We start from the raw sequence: 21,673 nt of genomic DNA on the forward strand, positions 1-21,673 counted from the left end.
ACTCTTTGCACTTATTTAAATGTAATCTGGGCTGATATTAGTAATTTATTCTGATTAGATAATCAGAGTTACCCATCAGCCCTGCCTCTAACCACTCAGTTCACCTCGTTTAATGCCTGTGATGTTATCAGATGTGGGACGCGCTGCTGAAGGTCGAGTGCTCTTCTGAGGAAGTTTCATCCCGCTGGAGGCAGAGCCTGGAAAAAGACCTGAGGAAGAGGGTGTCCAAGGTCAGGACCCGTGCACCGATCGGTGTCAGACCAACATTACTGGTCTCGTTTTAGAAACACCTGAGCTCTATTCTTTCAGACTGGTGTCGGTTCAGCATGTAGATGTTTTCCCTCTGAACTCACCTGAGCTGTTTTAATTTACAGATAAGTGACGAGGACAAAGTCATGCTCTGCTGCCTCGAGTCGTCCCAGACTGCATTAAGTAAAAACCATGAAGTCATACAGGCCTGTTTGGACGAGCTGTGTCGCTCTGCGATCAAGACAATCTGCCAGGTACACTGTGAATTAATAAATGAGTCAGAGCACAGTTTCAATATTCGCTTTTAAAACCTTTAAAGAGCACTTCCAAAGTTATAGACTTTATTTTTCTTTTATCAAACGCGTAGAGATTAAGATGCACTTTTAAGTGTTTTAAGTGAGGTAATGATCACCAGGGTCACAACGTAGAAAAGCAACTGTACTTTCACGGCCAAGTGACCCCTCGCTCTCTCCCACAGTCTGTGTCTCGAGCTTTCACTTGTCTTTTCCCTACATTACACTCAAAAACCTCAGAACAACAAATAATGTAACAGAGAGCTGGTTTAACAAATCAATCAGTTGATAGATATGATTTTAAACTTAACTTTTTATTCTATGGTGCCGCGCTAGGTCACTTGGCTTTTAGCAGGTCAAATGTGAGATTGAGCTTTTGTGTTTTTAATGATGATCTCTGAGCTACAAAACTGATTAATCTGAACGAGTTTTTGTGAGCTTCTCTCAGTTATTAGTTTTATATTTTAAATTCATTTTTATTTATTTTTCAGACTGGTTTAGCTGGTTTCTCGTTCATTTGTATTGTTACTTTATTACATATTAGTTTCACTATATAATACGATATAACATTTATACATTGTAACAGTAGTCAGGAAAAGATTTAAGGAGTTCGGAGCAGGAACTACGCACCCAAACTTCTCTCACAGTAGTGTAGACGTCCATGTCTGCAACACAGGCTCCTCAGACTAAGGGCCTGATTTACTGAGTACAAACTATTTAAGCTCAGTGACAGGGTTGTGTGTAAGAGAGAACGCAGAGATTTTTGCACCTGACTCTGTTGTTTATGCATTTCAGAGAGTTCCTCTATCAGGACACCAAAAATAGGGCGGGGAAATTTAAAAGAAAGGTGAAAATGACTTGCTGACATTGCTGTTTACGACATGCAGTTTACTGCTAACGGCACCGATTTTTAATGCTGAAAAAAGCATGTTTTTTGCACTTGATATTGCCTATAACATTGCCTGTAAGCTTTATTTGGAGATCGTGCACACACTGCATTTTGCCCCATTTAGGAAATCTGGCCATTGCTGTCTTTGCAAATATGACCCTATTAAAAAAGACTAAAACTTAAGATACATATTTTTTGTTTAAGTTAACTAAAAGGTTCATTTTTGGTTATAATAAACTTTTCTCTCTCAAAATTTGTAATGTTTCTCCAGTAAAATTCTTTTTATGTGAATGTAGAATGTCAGCTTTGAATAAATGTGTGGCGTTTGGACTTTAACAAGACTCACTGGAAAATTCTCCCATTCACATTAACGTCAGTATTGATAATGTATGCTACACTGTATGTAGCATACATTATGAAGTAGGAGAGTAAACGTGTTCTGTTTTTAGAGAAGGCAGGAGGGAGACCTGATGCGAAGTCTGACCTCTAAGGACAGATCAGCACTTCCTGCTGCTGTTGTGTCTGCTGTGGTGGTCGAGTCAGCTGCACGGTTCAGAGACAGCGTGGTGGTTCAGCTGCTCGACCCTCAGTCCGCCGTGAGCCATCTCCTGTTGAAGGGTACGTCATTTCTTTGCTCATTTACGTCTTCTTTAAATTTTTACTCGCTGCTGTTCGGGTTTTGTGATGGCTGCGGTGTTGCTGCTTTGGTCCAGGTGACTGGAAAGCGATCCAGGTGGACGACACCGCAGGGCAGGTGGTCCACAGCTGTGTGGAGGCCGTACACTCTCTGGTGGGGTCTCTGCTTCAAGGAGACGTGGCTCTGGGAGACCTGCAGACTTGCCTGAAACACCGGGAGCAGTTTAAAAAGCTTTTCCAGCAATGTGAGAACCATCAGAGTCTGCTATTCCTTCATTCTGTTTTTAATAATCTCACACATCCTGTCCTTTATATAAATGAGATATTCAGAAGACTTAAGTACAAGAGGGATGCAAAGTTAATTAGAACACCCAAACTAATTTTCTCCGTTTGCCTCTTTAGCTCATGCTTGCAAACTGTCTTGATTAATATGAGCTGCATCGTGTTTTCCACAGACAAGTCAAACGCTAAATCTGAGAAGGTTGCTGTCAGTGCAGACGAGGTTTTAGCTCAGAGAGAGAAAGATCTGAACACGTTCGTGCAGAGGAAACAGCAGATTGAAGCTCTCATAAAGATGATAGCAAAGGTTACAGAAAGCATCACAGGTGAGTTGAATGTCGTTCATTTCATCATTTTAAATATTTTTGCTGTGTGGTGGTTTAATGGCTTCTTCACACTAACATGGTTCTTATGTCAATAGTTCCTGAGATGTTGGCCCTGGAGGAGCAGCACAATGCAGATCTCCACGCTGTGAGCCTGAACAAACTGATGCTTGTTCAGCCCTTTGATGCTGAAGGCAAATTAAAGAGTGCCGGCTCTCCACGCATCCTCTGGTATAAAACCAGTATGAATGTCTTAAAAATGGCCACAGAGATGCACAAACTGCGAGACAGCAACCTGATTCTGTCCTCGTGGGTCAAAGGAGCTGCATCTTTGGCAGCCAGAAATCCCTTCCAAGCTCCTGTTTCAGTGAACCTAACACAGGTCTGCGACAACATCTGGAACCCCCTGCTCACCGAGTTTGGTGGACTCGCCGTGAGCATTGCAGAAGCAAATATCACTTTTAGGCAGCTCGATCAGGTTTTGCTTGAGTCTGGGGACCAGGGTGATGGGAAAATCATAAAAACAGAGCTGGATCTGATGTCGGAGATGTTTTCTGAGGCAGGAGGGTCCAAACCTGAGGTCAACTGGATGAAGATGAGACTCAATCAGATCCAGAAGTATAGACAGCTCCACGAGGCGGCGGCTGCAGCCAGCGCCGTGCTGAAGATTGCAGGAAAAATGAGGCTTTCTGGAAACTTCACTGAGATCGAAACACTCAGTCAACTGGTAATACTTTATGAATATTACTATTTACTTAAAGCATGTTCTCAAAGTCTCGTTGACGTGGTGACCAAAACTGAAGACGTTTAATAGATTTGTGTAGAAAAAAAATATACGCGACATTTTCGAGAATTTGTTTTTAACAGTTTCTAATGTTGTAACCTGGAGTTTCAGTCAGGCATCAGCCTGGAGGGACTCTCGGCTTCTAGCCCTTACAGAGCCTGGAGGTGTTTTTTGGCTCATTCTCCTGCTGAAAAAACAAATGTATTTCCCTCTGAGCTTGAACTAGATGAGACTGTGTGTCTCTGCAGGAACAGTGGCAGTAGCAAACCCCCAGACATCATCACAGCTCCTCCTGCACATGTGCAGATGCCATTTGTTCACCTTCTCTGTGTCATGGCAGTTTTCTTTTTCTTTTTTATCTCAAGAAGGCGGGGGCTCACGTAGCACTTTCATCACACAGGCCTGCTGATACAGTCTCCTCCCAAGAGCTTTTACTTATATCTATTTGCTGCTTGATCTTTGAAAAGCAGAGAGAACATTTCTGGACCTACTGACCTTCATGTATTAATGTAATTAGTGTATTTCAGCTCACTGAGCAGATCTTGCCACAATGTGCATGTTTACAGTAGCTGAGTCACGCTTCTTTATTTATCTTCTGCACAACTGAACTGAAGTTCTTAAAACCATCAAGGAGCAACTTCACGTGCTAAATGTGTGCAAAGCTCTCCTCATAGTTTTGGTGTCTTCAGCTATCTTGACTCCTACTGTAAAACTAAATACTAAAACAAGTGATATTTGTTGGATAAAACATAAGTTACACAGAAGCCCAAACATTTATATTGATATTAACTAAATAATGTTTCATTCTATGACGATATTCGTACCTTCCACAGGAAGAGGACAGCTTTAAGCGCAGGGCTCTGAGCTCTCTGAGTGACGACCTGTTTCGTGCCAGACAGCAACTCTCCAAGGTCACCAAGCAGCACACCGCCTGTCTGGAAGAGTTTCTAGCGAGCCAAACTCTTGTCACCTGGGTCAAAGAGAACCTTAAAAGTAAGGTGATCTCATGAAAAACACAAAGCGTCCCTTTTTTGGTTATAAATAATCTTGTGGCCTTGCAGAAGATGCCTCCATCCTCACTTTGTTCTCCCGTCAACAGACATGAGCGATGTGAAGGTTTACGTGGATCTGGCTTCCATATCTGCTGGAGAGAACGACACAGAGATCGATCAGGTGGCCTGCTTCCATGATGCAGTGATGGGCTATGCCCCTCTGCTCTACTCCCTCTCCCCTCAAGCTGGCTTTAATGAATTCATGAGGTGTGCTCGGCAGGTGTGGGACACCCAAAGTAGAGATGAGAAGCTCCCTGACAAACTGGTAAAAACTGGTATTTACATCATCTCTCTTATTTTTACGCCTACATCCTGGCTGATGTTGCAAAGCAGCTATAATAGTGTTTGGTTTGTTTTTCAGAGCGAGTCTACCCGCTTACTGAGCTGGCTAAAAGCACTGAAGGAGACTCACGGCTCTGTCGAGCAGTCCTCCCTCTCCTTGGCTTCCTCTATTAATGCTAATGGAGTTTATCACATAAACTGGTCTGATAAAAACACACAGAGGGTGAGTGCACAGTGTTCCTTTGACAAACAGAATATGGGGCTTACAAACTGAAGTGATTTTCAAATTCTTATTAGTCAGTTTTTTCCGATTCCTTTGCAGAGATGTCTTCAAAACATGGTGAAGGTCACAGTGAGAAGCAGCAGAGAGGAGAAGAGCTACAAGCTTGAGGATCTGCTCGAGCTACAAAACAAACTCATGCTCATGTCATCCAAAGGGGAGCACGGCAGAGAGCAAGTCAACAGGTTCACAGAGGTCAGCGGCTTTTAAACGGTTAAATTATGACTCTTCTTAGCAAAGGAAACTCACTGGAAGGTTCTCAGCTTCTTTATTGTGTTTCATCTTATTTGTCAGACTTGTGTACCTGTTGTGTCCTCGAATTAAAGCTTTGACTCCACCACTTTTACAGCTGAGATAATAGGATGCAGGAGATCTCAAAAGTATTCAAGAAAAAAAGCAGACCCTTTTAATGTACTCTTGGTTAGCATGACGATAAGTCATCATATCTGACACCATCACTAGTTTTTTGTGCAATAAATGCAGTTCTGTCCACTGACACTAGAACCTAAGCTAAAGAGAGTTAAACATTTTAGCTGTAGACCCGGTGTCTGTGGTTTAGGATAGTATTAACTGCAAAACTCCTGCTGCCATGTCCTCGTAGGTTTTTGAGGGAGTTCAGAGACTGGGCACCATCCTTCTTCAGATGCAAACATCTGGGAACATGCTCTTCAGAGACTGGCACGCTGAGGTCGAGTGCTGCCAACAACAGCAGCCATGCATCAGAGTCACCTTCTTGTCCCTGAAAGATAAACGGATGACATACTACGGTGAGGTGACAGCGCAGCTGCAAAGCCTTGCGCAGTCCATGGATACATGCCAGAAGGAATGGCGTTCCTTCATCAGCAGCATGCGCTCCCGCTTTGGCTTGCTGAACCACTACACCTCGGAGCAGATGGTTTATTTGTGCCACTGGATACACAAAGTGTGTCAACGCCAGGCGTCTGTTCCTCAGCAGTTATGGCACTTACTGTTTCCCATAAAACCTGAGTGCACGCCAAATGATGTCAGACACGCCTACAGTAATGCAGCAAGAATGAGCTCGAACGCTGATGAGTTAGAAGATGTTTCGTCTGATGACGACGACATGTATTACGAACCTTCAAAAGATGTGATGCCAGCACAACAGGCTGAAGTGGACATGAAAGAGGCTTCCGACTTGATGGAGTCTTCTTCGGATGATGAAGAAGATGAAGAGGACAGTCTTGAGAATCTCTGGCAGCAATTCAAAAAAGACATGAGTCTTTACCTGAGTGAGTCGCTGGATATCTTGACACTAGCCAACTTCCTCTCATGCCTCTCTGAGATGAACCAGCAGCACACGATCAGAAACCTTCTGTCAGTTCTCCAGGAAGGAAAGCCCAATCTCATTCTGTGCCCCATTGCAGAGGTTTTTACCACCACCCTCTCTTTTTACATGGAGAGTCCAGAGCAGCCTCTGCCGTCTGTTGATGAGGTTCTAGTCTGCAGAGAGGAAACCACAGAAGAGGAGGTGGAGATCTTTCTGCGCCGTGCTCTGAGTCAAGGCTCCAGACAAAACTGCCAGAAGATATACTCTCTGGTGAATCCAGGGCTGCTGGGATATGATGTCAGTGTAGCTTTAGGGGAGATCTTCGACAGTCTTGAGAGAAGTGCCGGCCCGCATTATCGTCTGGTCATAGTGAGTCCGGTTGTGCACCAGCACAGATACGTGCCCTCTTTCTTCAGCAATGATAAAGTGCAGGCTGGTGTGGGTATAACAGCCGACACTGCCAGGAAATATCTACATCACCACTTCACAGAAAACACGCTTCAGCAAAACCCCGTCACACGGGTTTCTCCAGACAAGCTCTCAGTCTGGATCGTGTCATCTGAGCGCCCTGCAGTCGGTAAGGACAACCCCTCCTTGCACTAAAATTATTAAAAATGCAGTTCAGTTACAATATTTAAATGTTGGCATCTTTTCTTTTCTTAGGGAAATCACTTTACATTGATCGTTTGTTTGAGAAGTTCCAGCAGATATCTCCCAGAGCAAAACATATCAGCCTCAAGCTGATTGAGCCATGCGTTGACATAGACTCACTGATTAGGAGTCTGTCAGAGAAACTGGAACCTTTGAGAGAGCAGGATCCTGTCATTCTGCACATTGACACTGCTGGAGTAAGTATGCCAGCATTTACAGCTGCAGGCCGTTTGGTCTGCTGTTGCTTGTGCTTGAGTTTGACAGTCTGTCTTGTTTTTTCACTTTGGACACCTCTCAGGTTCGTTCAGGTTTGGAGGAGCTCTTGTTCCACCTGTTAGTTCTGGGTTGTTTGAACGACAGCCATGGCATGCTGTGGAGAAGAAATGTGGCTCACTTAATCACAGTTGAGGTCCTGAAAACATATGCATTCCCCCCAAATCATCAACAAGAGGTAATGAGCTTTTTAGACCCTCATTGAATAGAACTTCAGAACTCGTCACACGTCACATTTCATGTCTTTAAGAAAAACTCATCTTTTTAACTAGATTTTTTTTATAAATGGATTTAACTTTGAATGCTAAAATATTTTAGATGGTAAAGAACTCATACAAAACCATTGTGTAAAAGATTGATATTGCCTGTTGGTTAGTGAAGTTGTGAAACCTCATGATGAGTCTTTTTGTTGTCACAAGTGAGTGGTGAATCTTACCACAGGACTCTGATTTTGACGGTTGTTTAGACTTTTATATAGCTGGATGCTTTGCAACCGGAGGAGTTGCAACAGTAATGTGGTAGTGTAACAAATTACTTTCCCTACCAAGTAATTAAGTACTATATTGCATTACTTTAAATAAAAGTAACAAGTAATGTGCAATACATTTTTTTGAGTAACAACTCCAACATTGTCTTTGAGTCTAGTATATTTTAATTCAGTGCCCTAAATCTGCAAGCTTATTATATCTGTAAACTTTTAAAAGGTTCAAATAAATCATTTGCCATTTGGGAATCTCCTGTTGATTTAATTTTTTCTTTAATGTTTGATTTTTTCATGCAGACGAAGCTTGGACTTCTTGATGTTTTGCCCACCATTCGTTGTAAGCCTCCAAGAGAAGTGATGCAGTTATTGGCCAATCGAAGGTCATTAAGAGTTAAGACCTTTGATCCACTGATGGATGGTCAGGAGTTTTGCAGTGAGGGAATTCAAAGACCCTATCAGTACTTAAGGCGTTACAAGGAGAAACAGGATCTGGATCATTTTAACTACCAGGAGGGTTCCAGAATGGGGGATCCCAGTGACTGTCTCAATCTCTTCCTGTCCTACTGTGGAATGCAAGATCCATCCTGGGGTGAGCTGAAGAACTTCTCCTGGTTCCTCAATGTGCAACTGAAAGACTGTGAGAACTCAATTTTCTGCGATCGAGAATTCCTTGCTGACCAGCTTCCTGGTTTCAAAGGGTTCATCGTAAAGTTCATGATTCTAATGGCAAGAGATTTTGCCTCGCCATCTCTGGACATGTCCGATGAGAGTCCCATGCCACTCATGGAGAACAGTCAGGAAGAGGAACTTCTGGCCCGTCTGACAATTCGTAAGCGCTGGGAAAATGAGTCTCATCCATACATTTTCTTCAATGCGGACCACATGTCAATGTCTTTCCTCGGCTTTAATGTACAAAGTTATTGGCAAAACACACTCAATGCAGTTGATCCTCGCAGCAATGCAGTCCTGATACATGATGTGATGTCACAAGAGCTTTTTCAAGGTTTGCAGCAGCAGAGGATATCTCTCACTGAGGACTTTGATCAGTTACCCCGGGCAGACAAAATCAAAAGGATTTCTTGCGTTGTTGGAGCAAAGAAAGGAATTGCAGACAAGCGATTTGATCCAGACCCTACCTATGAGCTCACTGCTGACAATGTGATGAAGATGTTGGCCATACACATGAGATTCCGATGTGAAATTCCTGTTGTCATCATGGGTGAGACTGGCTGTGGAAAAACCAGATTGGTTCGTTTCCTTTGTACTTTACAAAGGGAGGGAAGATCAGTCGAGAACATGGTACTTGTTAAGGTGCATGGTGGAACCACTGCAGAAATGATCTACAGGAAGGTGAAGGAGGCCGAGGCACTTGCTCACCAGAACCGTGTGAAGCACAATCTAGACACCATTTTATTCTTTGATGAAGCCAACACCACAGAGGCCATTTTTGCCATCAAGGAAATCCTGTGTGACCGAACAGTGAGAGGACAACCTTTGAAGGCTGACAGCGGTTTAAAAGTAATAGCTGCCTGCAATCCTTACAGGAAGCACTCACCTGAAATGGTGGAACGCTTGGAACGTGCTGGATTGGGATACCGAGTGAAGGCTGATGAAACAGAAGACCGCCTTGGCAAAGTCCCTCTAAGGCAGCTGGTCTACAGAGTTCACCCTCTGCCTCCTAGCATGGCTTCTTTGGTGTGGGATTTTGGTCAGCTGAGTGATTCAACTGAGCTTTCCTATATCCAACAGATTGTCCAGAAGAAAGTTGCTGACCATCATTTGCCACTATCATGCAAGAACATCATTTCAAATGTGTTAGCAGCCTCCCAGAAATACATGAGAAGTCGTAAAAACGAGTGCAGCTTTGTGAGTCTCAGAGATGTGGAGAGGTCCATGAAAGTGCTAATTTGGTTTTACCAGCACAGCAATGTCCTTTTCAGCAACTGCACCCGTCTCAGTGAGGATGATAAAACACTAAAGTGCCTGATTCTTGCAGTTGGAGTCTGCTACTACCCATCTCTGGTGAACAAAGAGGAGTACCTGGATAACATTTGCAGGTACTTCCCGGATTGTTACCGCTCTTCAGATGCACTGCAGACAGAGATTTCTTCCTGTCAAGACTTCTTCCTTCAGAACATACAAACCAGGGAGACTATAGCCAAAAATGTTGCACTTAAAGAGAATGTGTTTCTCATGGTGGTTTGTATTGAGCTCAGGATCCCACTCTTTCTGGTTGGCAAGCCAGGCAGCTCCAAGTCACTTGCAAAAACTGTGGTTGCTGATGCCATGCAGGGACAGAATTCCCACTGCAAGCTATTCAAGAATCTCAAGCAAGTTCATATGGTCTCCTTCCAGTGCAGCCCTCACTCAAGTCCAGAGGGCATCATAGGAACATTCAGGAACTGTGCTCGCTTCCAGAAGGATAAAAACATGGACGAGTATGTGTCAGTGGTAGTGCTTGATGAGATAGGACTAGCAGAAGATTCTCCTCAGATGCCACTGAAAACCCTTCATCCTCTCTTGGAGGATGGTTGCATCGACAATGACAAGCCAGATCCACACATGAAGGTCGGCTTTGTTGGCATCTCCAACTGGGCTCTGGATCCAGCCAAGATGAACAGAGGGATATTTGTGTCCAGATGGGATCCAAGTGAGGATGAACTTGTTGAAACTGCCAAAGGCATTTGTTCATCCTCCAACCCAATTCTCCTGAAAATCAAACACCTCTTCCCAGCTTTGGCAAAGGCCTTTCTGAGCATCTGTAAGGAGACCTCCAAGAATCAGTTCTTTGGCCTGAGGGATTATTACAGCCTTGTCAAAATGCTCTTTGCTGCAGTCAAAACTACACAGCATGAGCCGGATGGTGAGCAGATGGTAGAGGCCATCTTACGTAACTTCAGTGGACAGCCAGAAGGTTTTGACCCTGTCATATTTTTCCAAGAGATTCTCCAAGACCTTAAAGAAATTCCAAGACCAAGCACCCTGCAAATGGTAAAAAAGAATCTTGATCATGGCACCACTGAGGAGAGCCGGTACCTCCTTTTACTGACCACCAACAATGCAGCTCTCCATATCCTTCAGCAACAAGTGTTTGCCAAAGGAGACTATCCACAGCCAGAAATCATTTTTGGTTCAGGATTCCCAAAGGACCAGGAATATGCCCAAATCTGCCGTAATGTGAACCGAGTGAAAACATGCATGGAGACTGGACGTACTGTCATCCTCCTCAACATGCAGAATCTCTATGAAAGCCTCTACGATGCCTTGAACCAGTACTATGTTTACCTCAGTAAGCAGCAGTACGTTGATCTGGGTCTTGGCTCCCATAGGGTCAAATGTCGTGTTCATACAAACTTCAGACTGGTGGTAGTGGAGGACCAGAAGAAGGTGTATGAGCACTTTCCAGTGCCCCTTATCAACAGGCTGGAAAAACACAGAGTGGATAGGAGCACCGATCTGGAGCCGTGGCAGCACACAGTTCTTGACAAACTGAGAGAGTGGGTGAAGGAGTTCTCCGGCGAGGCGTCAGAAGATTTCAAACAATCTGACATTTTTATTGGCTTCCATGGTGATGCCTGTGCCAGTGCTCTGTTGCAAGCCCTGGAAAGGAGAGCACTAAGAGTGGAAGACACTCAAGAAGCACAAGGCACTCAAGAAGGACCGCAGCAACAGGGAGAACAAAACAAAACACTTGAGACAAGCACGCAGAAAGATGTAATTCAGCTGGAAGATGATCAGGTGGGTGATGCAATGGAAACAGATCAAGAAACTGAGACATGTGAAAAGAATGATGATGACTCCATTGAGGTATGTAATGAAAACAAAGTGATGCCAGAAAGTGAAGCGATGATGGACGCAGAAAGTGATTTTGAGTCTGCAAGACAAAGTGAGGAGGACGAAGTCTTGGATTTAGCCAAAGGTCTCTTGTTAAACTGTGCCACTCCTGATGCCGTGGTGAGGCTCAAGTATTCAGATTTAGCAAAGCAAGAAATAGACAAACTCCAGAGATTGTACTTCCAGCAACAGCATCACCACTCACTTCGGGATTTTCTGGAAGATTGCTTGAAGGTGTATCAGGAGTCCAGCAAGTTTCTGGAGGTAAGGCGCAAAACAAACCTCTAGTTTGTTCTTCATATTCCTTACAGTCTGTTTACTGCACTGTGTGCTTTGTGGTTCTGCATAGGTTACTACATTCTCCAGCTTGTTAACCAAATCAGATGTCAAGGTTGTAGCCCACGCTCTAGGACTGCAAACAGACAGGATCCTACTACTGTCGCTCCACCAGTTCGACACTGAAGTCTCTTTCTGCAATAAAATACGGTAACGATTTTTCAAATAAAGCAGGATTTACAGCGTTTTAACGAGTTATTTTTCAATGAGATCTTTGTGCAAAATAAAGCTGCTCTCCCATGAGTCTCGACCTGCCACTGAGCTTCAATCATTTTGGACCAGAGTTGGTATTCCTTGTGTTACTCTGCAGTATTGGAATAGTAACACGTAACACATATTGATTAAATCCAGGCTGCCATAGGGCGAGAGGCAGGGTGCTGGACCTGGACAGGTTGCCAATCTCTCACAGAGCTAAAGTGAAACCCAAGTTATTATTGTAATTGGAAAAAAAACCCAGTGTAATTTCAAGTTTTAGTTGATGATGGCAGAGTTTCAATGTTGCAGTGTCTAAACACAGACAGTGATGCAGAAATGAGCAAGTTTGGCTTTGCAGGTGCTTACCAGTTTAGTTCAGAGTAGCATTTTCTTTGCAGCAGTATCAGAGACACTGATACGGATTAATCTTGCTCCTGCTCATCTGTCTGTATTAGGGGTTTCCTTCAAAACGCTGGCCACTCTCTTCATATTCTGCTAATCCAAATGGACCTCGAGGAATCCCGCTGCAGCAGCGAGCTCATTGCATCAGCAAAGTAGGTCTTAACCTCAAACTCGTGAACAGATCTGATTTAAAGCAGGGTCGGTGAGAAACGGGACATTGAAGGCATTTGCGTTGTATTTGTCTGCCAACAGATACTGCACCATGAATTATCTGATGTCACTGGAGGATCACACTTGTTGGGTGATTTTCATTGTGAAGGTTTCAAGGATCCCAAGTCATTCCCAGTACATTGGTTTCCAAGGAGGTGAGGACCAAGTGGGACAACAGTTATTGTTCCACCACAGTTATTTTCATGATTGCAGAATTATGCTTGATGTATTACAATAATAACATAATGTTTTATCTTTTCTATCAAAGGAGTTTGGCACTCGGTGCATATTGACGACCTGAGAGATTCGGAGGACATGAGCCTGAACCTGTCGGCTTTCTGTGGAACTCTGATTAGCAGCCTGCTCAAACCTGCCCTCACAGGTAAACACTGTGCAGGAAGTATTATACTACTCTGTAATGACAGAGAGTACGTCAAGGAAATAAAAACCTGTTTTCACGCTACCTGGAGCTTATTAATCATCATTACATACAACACTGTTTTAACCCAAAGTACCCACAGAATAACAAAGGATGAAAGATGCTATTGTTTATATTTCTTGCTCATTTAACCTAATTAGCTAGCTAGGCTAGCTCTCTTAACAACAGTACCTTTTATTTTTTACAGTTTCATTCATTTAAGTTTCTGCAATTTTTCTGTGATTTATCAAACTGTTACTGAGACGTTTGATGTTTGATGTTAAATGCAACAGGAGAAAGTGGGTGAATTACTTATAGTTACTAACATCTCACCGGCCAGCTTTAATAAGCCCGAGTGCCGTCACAGGTGTTTGGTTTTAATATACGGTTATTTATTTATTTAATCTAAAAAGTAAAATTAAGCTCTTAACTAGATTTTTAATAAATATATAGTTTTGGTTAGTTTTGCCTTCAAAAGGCAATTTAAGCCTCATTTTCTTGTTACATAAACAGTATTTTTAATCTTCATCAGCAAACCACGATGATATAGAAACCTTGAGGGGAGGAGAGGCCTCTAAAGAAGACAGACATGTGAGTTAATGTGAAATGAGATGATAATGAAAGCATGTTTCATTATGTTTAAATGTTTACACTTGAAAAAATAATATAATTCTCTTTGCTTACAGAGCGACAGAGCTCAGCTTGACAGATTGTCTTTAGTGAGGTCTTGCATCCAGAAAGCAGTGGGTTTGCTGAGGGACCCCGACGGCGTGGCTCCAAGAAGTATGGAGAGGATGCACGTCCTTCTGAACCTTCTAGGAACTGGTGAAAACCACACAGGAGGTAAATATCCAATGCTGATCTCTATTTATATATTGCTGAAGTACGCTTTCAATGCCTGACAACAAAAGATGCTCTAAATATGCAGAATTTTGAAATGGTTTGATGACTTATATCACTCGACTAATCTTAGATTCTTCATTTCTTTCTAATAAAACTGCTCTCTGTTTAAAGCTCACTTTCAGAGGTTGTTGTTGAGCAGACTGGTTGAGGCGTTGGCACAAAGAGAAGAAACGATGGGCGCTCCTAAAGAGTGGGTGTGCTCAGAGGCCAAGAAACGCCACGCTCTGCAAGAGGGAGGGACTCTCAGGTAAAAGTCTCCTGCAGATGTGACAACAAACCTCACAAGATCCTGTGAGGCATCATTAACTCAGTTAAAGTATTTGACTTTATCCCTGTCTACGTGTAACACTTCCAGCTCTTCAAAAATCACAGACGCTCAGAAAGATTGGCTTTTCACGATTTATTCCTGCAGAAGACATAAAACACACTCAACAGGTGTCTTCTGATGGTACCAGCAATTGTAGCTCCCTCACAGTGCAAACGCGTGCTGTGAGGAGCGGAAGCCTTAGCAGCTTCTAAATGCTAGAGTGAGATCCGGTTTCTGGGTTTTCAAAATAAAATACAATTTAAAAAATGATAAAATTCACACTTAAAATGATAAGAACAGGTAAGTGCATGTTTTTCATATGTACTTTTAACTCCGTTACATACGCAGTATGAATCCATAATTGCAGTAAATCCTGTAAAAACAAATATTTATAAATTGATCAGTTTTTGGAGGTGAGAGGTGCTCCAGATAGAATTGGACATTTTTATTATTTGTTCATGCACTTGTACAAATTAGGCTCTCATATGCTATGATTTTCTGTTTTATGTATAAACAAAAGAAATACTTGTTTTGATAAATAACTGTTTCAGAAAATGTTCAAGTAAAAATGACAAAACAACACATTTTACGTTATTTTGTGCTCATTTCTATTGTCAGTGCAGTTCTCTGAGACATTTTCAGGAATACATATAAAATAAACTTGTCATATCTTTGGATTTAAGACACACCCTGTGGCGCTGTCTTCAGTCCACCGTGACACCGATCCTGGCCAGCATGTTGGAGGTTATGGACCGGTATGCGAATCTGGATCTGCTCTCTGATGACAGGACCGGTCCGGGCCTGATACAGCTGTGGTTGGACATCCTGGGAGACTCGCAGGTTTTGCAACTAACACCTCCCCAAAAACAAAGGTACTTTGCATTACCTCTTCTGTGTGTGAACATTATCACCACCTCTCTAACAGTTGCTGTTCGTCTTTTGTGTGATTCCAAAGCCAGCACGTAATGTAAGCTGTGTTTTGGAGTTACACCACATGCTCCGCTGTGAAAGCTTTGCACTTTCTGAGAAATCGGGAGCCGGTCTAACTTCCTCTTCCTCTTACATCTAACACATTCATTTTATTAAAACCAACTATTTTCTTATTGTCTAATATATCACAGAGATATTCACGTTTAATCATGTCACCTAAGAGTGGTTCATCTGTTTGGTTCATCTCTGTAATAAAAACTGCATTTTGTGAACATAAAGCAATTTTTGTCTCTAATTATAATATTTTCCAGTGAGTCAGATCAGGAGGTGCTTGTGCAGCACCACTTCATGCTGGATGGTGAAGAGCAGCCCTGCTCGGCCCCGTTCAGCTGGCTGGTCAGCATGCACCTCGAGACTCTGTGGGAAGAATCTGAATTTATGCCAGGTTAATGACAAACTCAAAAGCAAATCAAACAAATGAGGTCGATGTAGAGCGCGTTGAAATGGACATCTGTCTGTCTGTCTGTCTGTCGCTCTTCAGTAACAAAAGAGGGTGGTGCAGAGAGGATTCTCCAGTTTGTGAGCACCTTCAACAACAGCAGGCTCGGCAGTCACCTCCAGAAACTCTCAGATGGGGACCGTTTGGATTACGCCCGCCGCTATCTGCATGACTTCCTGCTGCTTTCTTTGAAGATCAAGTCAAAGGAGGAGCTTAAGGTACAAATATTATCAGTCATATTTCAGTAAAACATGTTTTGGGTGAAATAGTCTTGGAGTTATTTAAGTTTTTGCAAAATCAAAACTCATTTTTGCCAATCATCTTTTTATCACAATAAGAGCTTCTTGCCATTAAACAAGCAATATACTGTATGTAAGGTGGTGAATGTGAAGATCCTAGTTTAAAAAAGTCATGAAAACAACCATGAACTTTAAATTAATTTTGAGGACGAGAAAGAGGGCCTGCAACAGCTTTTGTTTTGTTTCAGCAGCAATGAGAAATGAGCCTGCTCTGATGCTTTTACAGTGGCGCTAATTATACGTGTCACATGCAGGTGTTCACCAAGGCCATGCTGGGCTGCGTGTGTGAGCTTCAGACGTCCACAGGCACCAAAGCTGACGTCTCTCCTGCTTGGATAATGGCAGCTTCAAAGCATTTTGCACCCAGACTGGACACCCTCTGCCACATATTTCTGCTGCAGCCCCAGCTAGCCAATCATGTCGCTCAGCAGGGGCCAAACTGGGAGCTGGAGGAAATGGTGAGGATCATCTTTTTGGCTACATTTTAAACATTCTCGTCACACTTATCTGTTCTGTGTTCTTAAGTATTTTATTTCTGGCAGGTGGAGGACATTTTAGCTCTGGGTATCTGTGTCGAGGAGACCAAACTTCTGACCGTGACTTCCCTGGACGAGTGTGAGTCCTTTATGCGCAGGGTGGAGTTGCTGCAGCCGTGTTTGGATAGAGCATTCGGTCAGAAATACAGCGCCCTGTGTGGCCCTGCCAGTCTACAACACCTGGACTCTATCAGGTGAGTCAAGGTGACAAGATCTAGAGAAGGAAAAGAAAAACATTTCAGTGTTTCTTGGGTCCATTTTCACTCTCATCTGCCATTTCAGGTCACTGTGGCATGGCATGCTGGTCGTTGCATCTTTCATCCAGCATGTCACCTATAAAGTTAAACAGGACGACTCGAGATTGAAAGATCTGGCTCTCAAACACTGCAACCTTCACCTGAACGTATGTAAAAATGGTTTCTGCGTCTTCTGTGTTTCTCTGGATTTCACAGATTTATTGAGCAGATAACAGCATGAACACTTCTCTCTTTTTGACATTTGCTGTTAGAAGGAACAGATCATGAAACTTAATGGCTTTTTTGATTTAATAGTTTCTTTTAAACGGTTTAAAAGCTGTAACAGAAAGTAAAAGATCAGAGAAATGCAGAGGTTGAATGTAACCTGGAATTTAACACCTGATGCAGGAAAAATGTCTCGCTCTGACAAAACTGCAACTAATTATTTAATACATACATATGGCAGATGTTGCTGAGCTTAGACATGAGTACATCAGAGGGTTGACAAAGGTAGAGAGGCAAGGCTGAGGTGTTGTGGACATGTGCAGAGGAGGGATAGTGGATATATTTGACAAAGATTGTTGAAGATGGAGCTGCCAGCCGGGAAGCAAAGAAGACGAAGATGTATGTATGTGGTGAAGGAGGACATGCAGAGGGTTGATGTGAGAGAGGAGGGTGCTGGATAGGAAGAAACAAAAAACTAATTGTTGATGACTCAAAAAAACATGTTTCCACTTCTGATCCTCTAACAGCTGATGCAAGAGTCTCCTGATGTAAAAAGCGTGGACACGCTGCTGCAGCTGATCCGCATCCTCAATTCCTTCCACGAGGAGTGCATCAGCAGGGACCTGAGGTCAGGCTCCAGACTTCAGTTCAAGACTTGATTTTAGGCCTAATCTCACAGCAGTATTTCTGTTGCATTGATGGTGTGAATCTTAAATTAAATAATTTCTAATAAGATAATAAATATCTTACCTGATCATGTTTCTGTGCAGGTTTGGCATTTCTTGCCCGGTTTGCCTCTCTGAGTTCAAAGAGCCGTCCGTCCTGCCGTGTCAACACGTTATCTGTCTGCCGTGTCTCCAGCGCTGCATTCAGGCCCACAGTCGGTGCCCTAAATGCAAGAAGGAACTGCCATCCAACTTCAACCCCACTGTTTCTCCCACCATCAAGTGAGTGGGGAAAAATAATGTAGAATCGACAGTGGGTCATGTACTGATCAGTCTGTGCAATAATAGTTTAATGGTCCACCTTAAAATACCACTGAGGGGTATTTTAAGGTGGTCATAGTGAGGTTTTACATTTATAACTCTCTAACTGGGAGCACCTGTCACCGCTGTGCTTGCCCCACCTGGGCCACAGCCAATCAGAATCCAGCCACAAATGTCCGAAGATGAAAACTAAACAACAACCACATACTCCAGGTATACAAACAAATAATCCTTCGGTTAAACATCTGTTCTTTGAGCTATGTAGTTTGACCCTGGATGCCATAATTTCATGTTCACTCTCACAGTCAGTCTTAATTCAGTGATGCTGTCCTGCAGTGTTATTAAAGTCTGAAAGCTTTCTTCTGATTAATGGCTAACTGTATGAATTTGTGTGGCTCAGGAAATCACTAGAACAGCAGGCGGCCATCAGACGCTGCTGTAACGCCTTCTTCCTGGAGGTGGTGTCCAGGTTCTGTCTGTCGGAGGGTCAGGGCCCAGAAGAAGGGGTTGTGGAGCTGCTCTTCTCTTTACTTGTGTTCGCTACCGGTCAGTGAGCAAATTACTCAGTGATATTAATCAGATAACCGATGATGCTGTGGCAGTGAGGCATTCTCTGTTGTGGCTCTGTGTGCTGCAGGAGACGTGTACAAGACCAGAGAGCTCACTCCCTTCCTGGAGTGTGTGGATAACAGTCCGGTGGTCCGATCTGTGCTGCTGAAGCTGCTGCTGCAGTACAGGTGAGGTCAGGGTAAATTAGAACTGACGCTGTAGAAACATGGCATGAAAACTAGAGTGTGAAAGAAAAACCAAGGCTCAAAGAAGGATTTCATTGAACATCCTGTATGTGGAGATCATTGGAGTATATGTGTTAGCTTTGCCCAGGTGAAGTCTCACATTCACACCTACCTGAAGAACCTGGAGGAAAATCTTCTAGATACAGAAGACCGCACTGAACTCTACCTGCTGTTCGTCAACTGCTTCCAGGTGAAAACAGACAGACTCTCCTTCCCCTTTAGTGCTCTTTGCATTACAATTTTCACCTGGGTTGTTTATATTTGTATATTAAGTTCATGTAATTTAACAGAAGTGAATTGTTTCACATGATGAGAGAATTCAACTTTGAGTTTTTGTACATAATCCTTCATTTCCCAGAAATCAAAATTCACATTTTGCACTAATTTTCAGCCTAAACTGTCTGTTTGCCACTCAGGATTCTCTGTTGTGCTTCAAAGCGAGAGACGTGGAGAAGAGCGTAGAACAGCAAACACAAAGCGATATCAGCTTCCTGAGCAGGATCGCCAGGAAACAGACTCCAGACAGACAGGAAGACCCGGCAGAGTTCCTGCTCAACACCGCCAGGCTCAGAATCTGTTTGAGCACCGCTGCAGAGCTGCTGGAGAGAGCCACAGCTCAAGGTGGGCTACACTTTGAGTCACATATATGTATGCATGCGTGCATGCCTGAAATGTTAAATCCAATACTGTGGTGCTGTGAGCTCGGATCAGCTGTAAGTCAGTTATCCCAGGCAGGTATTGAGTGTTTCGTCTTGCATTCAAAGGTGGAGAAATGGAGGCTAATCAGTACCTGCGACAGGTGAGGGGTGTGTGTGAGTACAGCGGTAATGATTGGCTCAAGGTTTACCTGCTGCGAGCCCTCCACAGACGCTCTGGCATCGAGCGCATCCTGTCCCTGATGAACAGTCCGGCCTCAAGGTGGATCTTCCCTGCAGAGGTGCTTCGACTTCAGGTAAGAAAATATCTAAAACGACAGAGCTCCTTCCATCCATCCATCCACCCATCCATCCACCCATCCATCCATCCATCCATCCATCCATCCATCCATCCATCATAGGCTAGGTTACAGTATTTCAAAATCAAACATTGAAATCTTTTTTTCCTTGCAGAGAATGATTCCGACTAGCGTGGACAGTTTCCTTTGCTGCGGGGCTTCTTATCGAGCCATGAGAGACGCTGTAGCTCGAGTTCTTCTGGAGAACACCTCTGACACCTTTGTGACAGAGCTAAAGGTGAGCAAGATGCCAGGAGGTGGATGAGGATCTTATGTTGACTTCTTTTTTGGGGCAGTGTGCACAGTTCAGAAGAGGAAAGAGCTTTAATGCTGTCTGTAGATGTGTCATGTCTCCCTATGACCACCAGGGGTCAGCGAGGTCATTTAAAAGAGTGTCTGAAACGAAATAATCAGTTAATCATTGAAGGAACATAAACATTTCATATTAACTCAAATTTTTAGCACTTAACATTTAACAAAAGAGATTTAGGATGATTTATTGACTGTTTTTTCGTGTGTTTTTAAATTCTACATTTAAAACAAGCTCCTACCTTCAGCTTGTTCACTTGTTTAACGTAATATTTGTTTTGTCTTTCTCTACAGAAACTTGAAGGTTCTCAGATCAGCCTCCTGGCCCTGGCCTTGTTCAGACAGGTCACCTGTCGCTACAAGTCACCTGATGTCAAAATACATCCCTCCAAACAGGTAAATGTCTGACTTAATCATTTATGTGTCTGACTAAAAAAAACGTTGTATATTTAATGTCCATCTACAGTTTTCTGACGTGTTGCACTCTGAATATACAGGACACAGCAAGGCTGGAAGAGCTCCTTGGAAAAAACATCAAATCAGGGGAATTCAGGAATTTCTGCACTTCACTTCTTTCCAGTCACATTGGCGGACCACATTCACGTCTCCATATAAGCCAGAACCTGCCAGCTCAGAGGCAAACCCTCCTGGAGCTGCTGGTCCATCTGGTCTCTGTGCTCCTCAGTGAAAGTCCTCTGCTCGTTCCTCTTCGTCAGATAGCCTTCCAGCCTGAGAACGTCACAGTAAGACACTTCTTACAGTCACTTACACTATTTTTTGTCCCACCCTGCTAGAGTAGCTTTGCATGACTCGAGGCTCAAAATAATCATTGTTTATTTGATGCTAAGCCTTGACTCTATCTAGAATATTCACTCTGCCTTCCTCTAGAGGCAGAAAAAACAGAGCAGCATGAATCCTGAGCCTTTAGCTCTCAGGGATTATCTGCACTTACAGTGACCTTATTGTGGAAACTTGAACCATGTTTAATGTGAGCGTCCACCATTGGAATAGTGTATACAAAGGAAAATCTGAATAAATGTCAGTTTACATGGTTGTTTCATGTCTTCTGGATAACCTGAGAATGACATTTGAATTTTATAAAACCAGGAAATAAAAGATTCAGTTAAGTTTCATTATGTTGAATGTAGAATTTTGTTTTTTAAGGGAAAAGTAACTGCAGATTTTTAAATTGTCCCGTGAGGTCATACATTTGTGTTCATAAATTTAGCTAAATGATAAAATCCTGAGGAAGGGGATAAAATTAACTCAGTTTCCTTCTTCCCGGCAGAACGACTTCCTGCCGACCATGCCGGATGATCACACAAATGAAGCCAGACAGTGGTTGAGAAAGGAGACAAAACTACAGACCTACAGTGAGTGATTCACATTCTGAAGTTTGTTACTTTTGTTACTGACTCTTTCAAATCTGTCTTTTTTTCTCTTTTTTCACATTTTAGCGTGTGCCAACGGGCATGTGTGTTTTGTGGGAGAGGTATG

The 21,673-nt window shown here is 43.1% G+C and overlaps 1 protein-coding gene across 1 annotated transcript in view; it reads left to right on the forward strand.

Annotated features, from left to right (window-relative positions):
* Positions 1 to 21,673, forward strand: part of rnf213b (ring finger protein 213b) — a 34,165-nt gene that overhangs the window by 5,466 nt on the left and 7,026 nt on the right. The window contains exons 13-51 of the mRNA XM_085417120.1: positions 132 to 230; positions 375 to 503; positions 1,881 to 2,049; positions 2,145 to 2,312; positions 2,523 to 2,672; positions 2,768 to 3,396; positions 4,287 to 4,446; positions 4,553 to 4,770; positions 4,867 to 5,010; positions 5,110 to 5,262; positions 5,669 to 6,932; positions 7,019 to 7,203; positions 7,305 to 7,457; positions 8,061 to 11,861; positions 11,947 to 12,083; positions 12,584 to 12,682; positions 12,783 to 12,895; positions 13,009 to 13,122; positions 13,691 to 13,749; positions 13,845 to 14,001; positions 14,173 to 14,308; positions 15,052 to 15,240; positions 15,610 to 15,743; positions 15,840 to 16,015; positions 16,351 to 16,554; positions 16,639 to 16,826; positions 16,915 to 17,035; positions 17,621 to 17,721; positions 17,864 to 18,040; positions 18,480 to 18,625; positions 18,717 to 18,816; positions 18,952 to 19,063; positions 19,290 to 19,494; positions 19,638 to 19,825; positions 19,983 to 20,105; positions 20,471 to 20,572; positions 20,674 to 20,919; positions 21,465 to 21,549; positions 21,634 to 21,668. Coding sequence (XP_085273246.1) covers positions 132 to 230; positions 375 to 503; positions 1,881 to 2,049; positions 2,145 to 2,312; positions 2,523 to 2,672; positions 2,768 to 3,396; positions 4,287 to 4,446; positions 4,553 to 4,770; positions 4,867 to 5,010; positions 5,110 to 5,262; positions 5,669 to 6,932; positions 7,019 to 7,203; positions 7,305 to 7,457; positions 8,061 to 11,861; positions 11,947 to 12,083; positions 12,584 to 12,682; positions 12,783 to 12,895; positions 13,009 to 13,122; positions 13,691 to 13,749; positions 13,845 to 14,001; positions 14,173 to 14,308; positions 15,052 to 15,240; positions 15,610 to 15,743; positions 15,840 to 16,015; positions 16,351 to 16,554; positions 16,639 to 16,826; positions 16,915 to 17,035; positions 17,621 to 17,721; positions 17,864 to 18,040; positions 18,480 to 18,625; positions 18,717 to 18,816; positions 18,952 to 19,063; positions 19,290 to 19,494; positions 19,638 to 19,825; positions 19,983 to 20,105; positions 20,471 to 20,572; positions 20,674 to 20,919; positions 21,465 to 21,549; positions 21,634 to 21,668 — 10,869 coding nt within the window. The remainder of the gene's footprint in view (positions 1 to 131; positions 231 to 374; positions 504 to 1,880; positions 2,050 to 2,144; positions 2,313 to 2,522; positions 2,673 to 2,767; positions 3,397 to 4,286; positions 4,447 to 4,552; positions 4,771 to 4,866; positions 5,011 to 5,109; positions 5,263 to 5,668; positions 6,933 to 7,018; positions 7,204 to 7,304; positions 7,458 to 8,060; positions 11,862 to 11,946; positions 12,084 to 12,583; positions 12,683 to 12,782; positions 12,896 to 13,008; positions 13,123 to 13,690; positions 13,750 to 13,844; positions 14,002 to 14,172; positions 14,309 to 15,051; positions 15,241 to 15,609; positions 15,744 to 15,839; positions 16,016 to 16,350; positions 16,555 to 16,638; positions 16,827 to 16,914; positions 17,036 to 17,620; positions 17,722 to 17,863; positions 18,041 to 18,479; positions 18,626 to 18,716; positions 18,817 to 18,951; positions 19,064 to 19,289; positions 19,495 to 19,637; positions 19,826 to 19,982; positions 20,106 to 20,470; positions 20,573 to 20,673; positions 20,920 to 21,464; positions 21,550 to 21,633; positions 21,669 to 21,673) is intronic.

Source organism: Rhamphochromis longiceps, linkage group LG8 (genome assembly GCF_057381845.1).
Source record: "Rhamphochromis longiceps isolate RC_006_pf linkage group LG8, R_longiceps_female_GT1.1, whole genome shotgun sequence".
Taxonomy (NCBI): Eukaryota; Metazoa; Chordata; class Actinopteri; order Cichliformes; family Cichlidae; genus Rhamphochromis; species Rhamphochromis longiceps.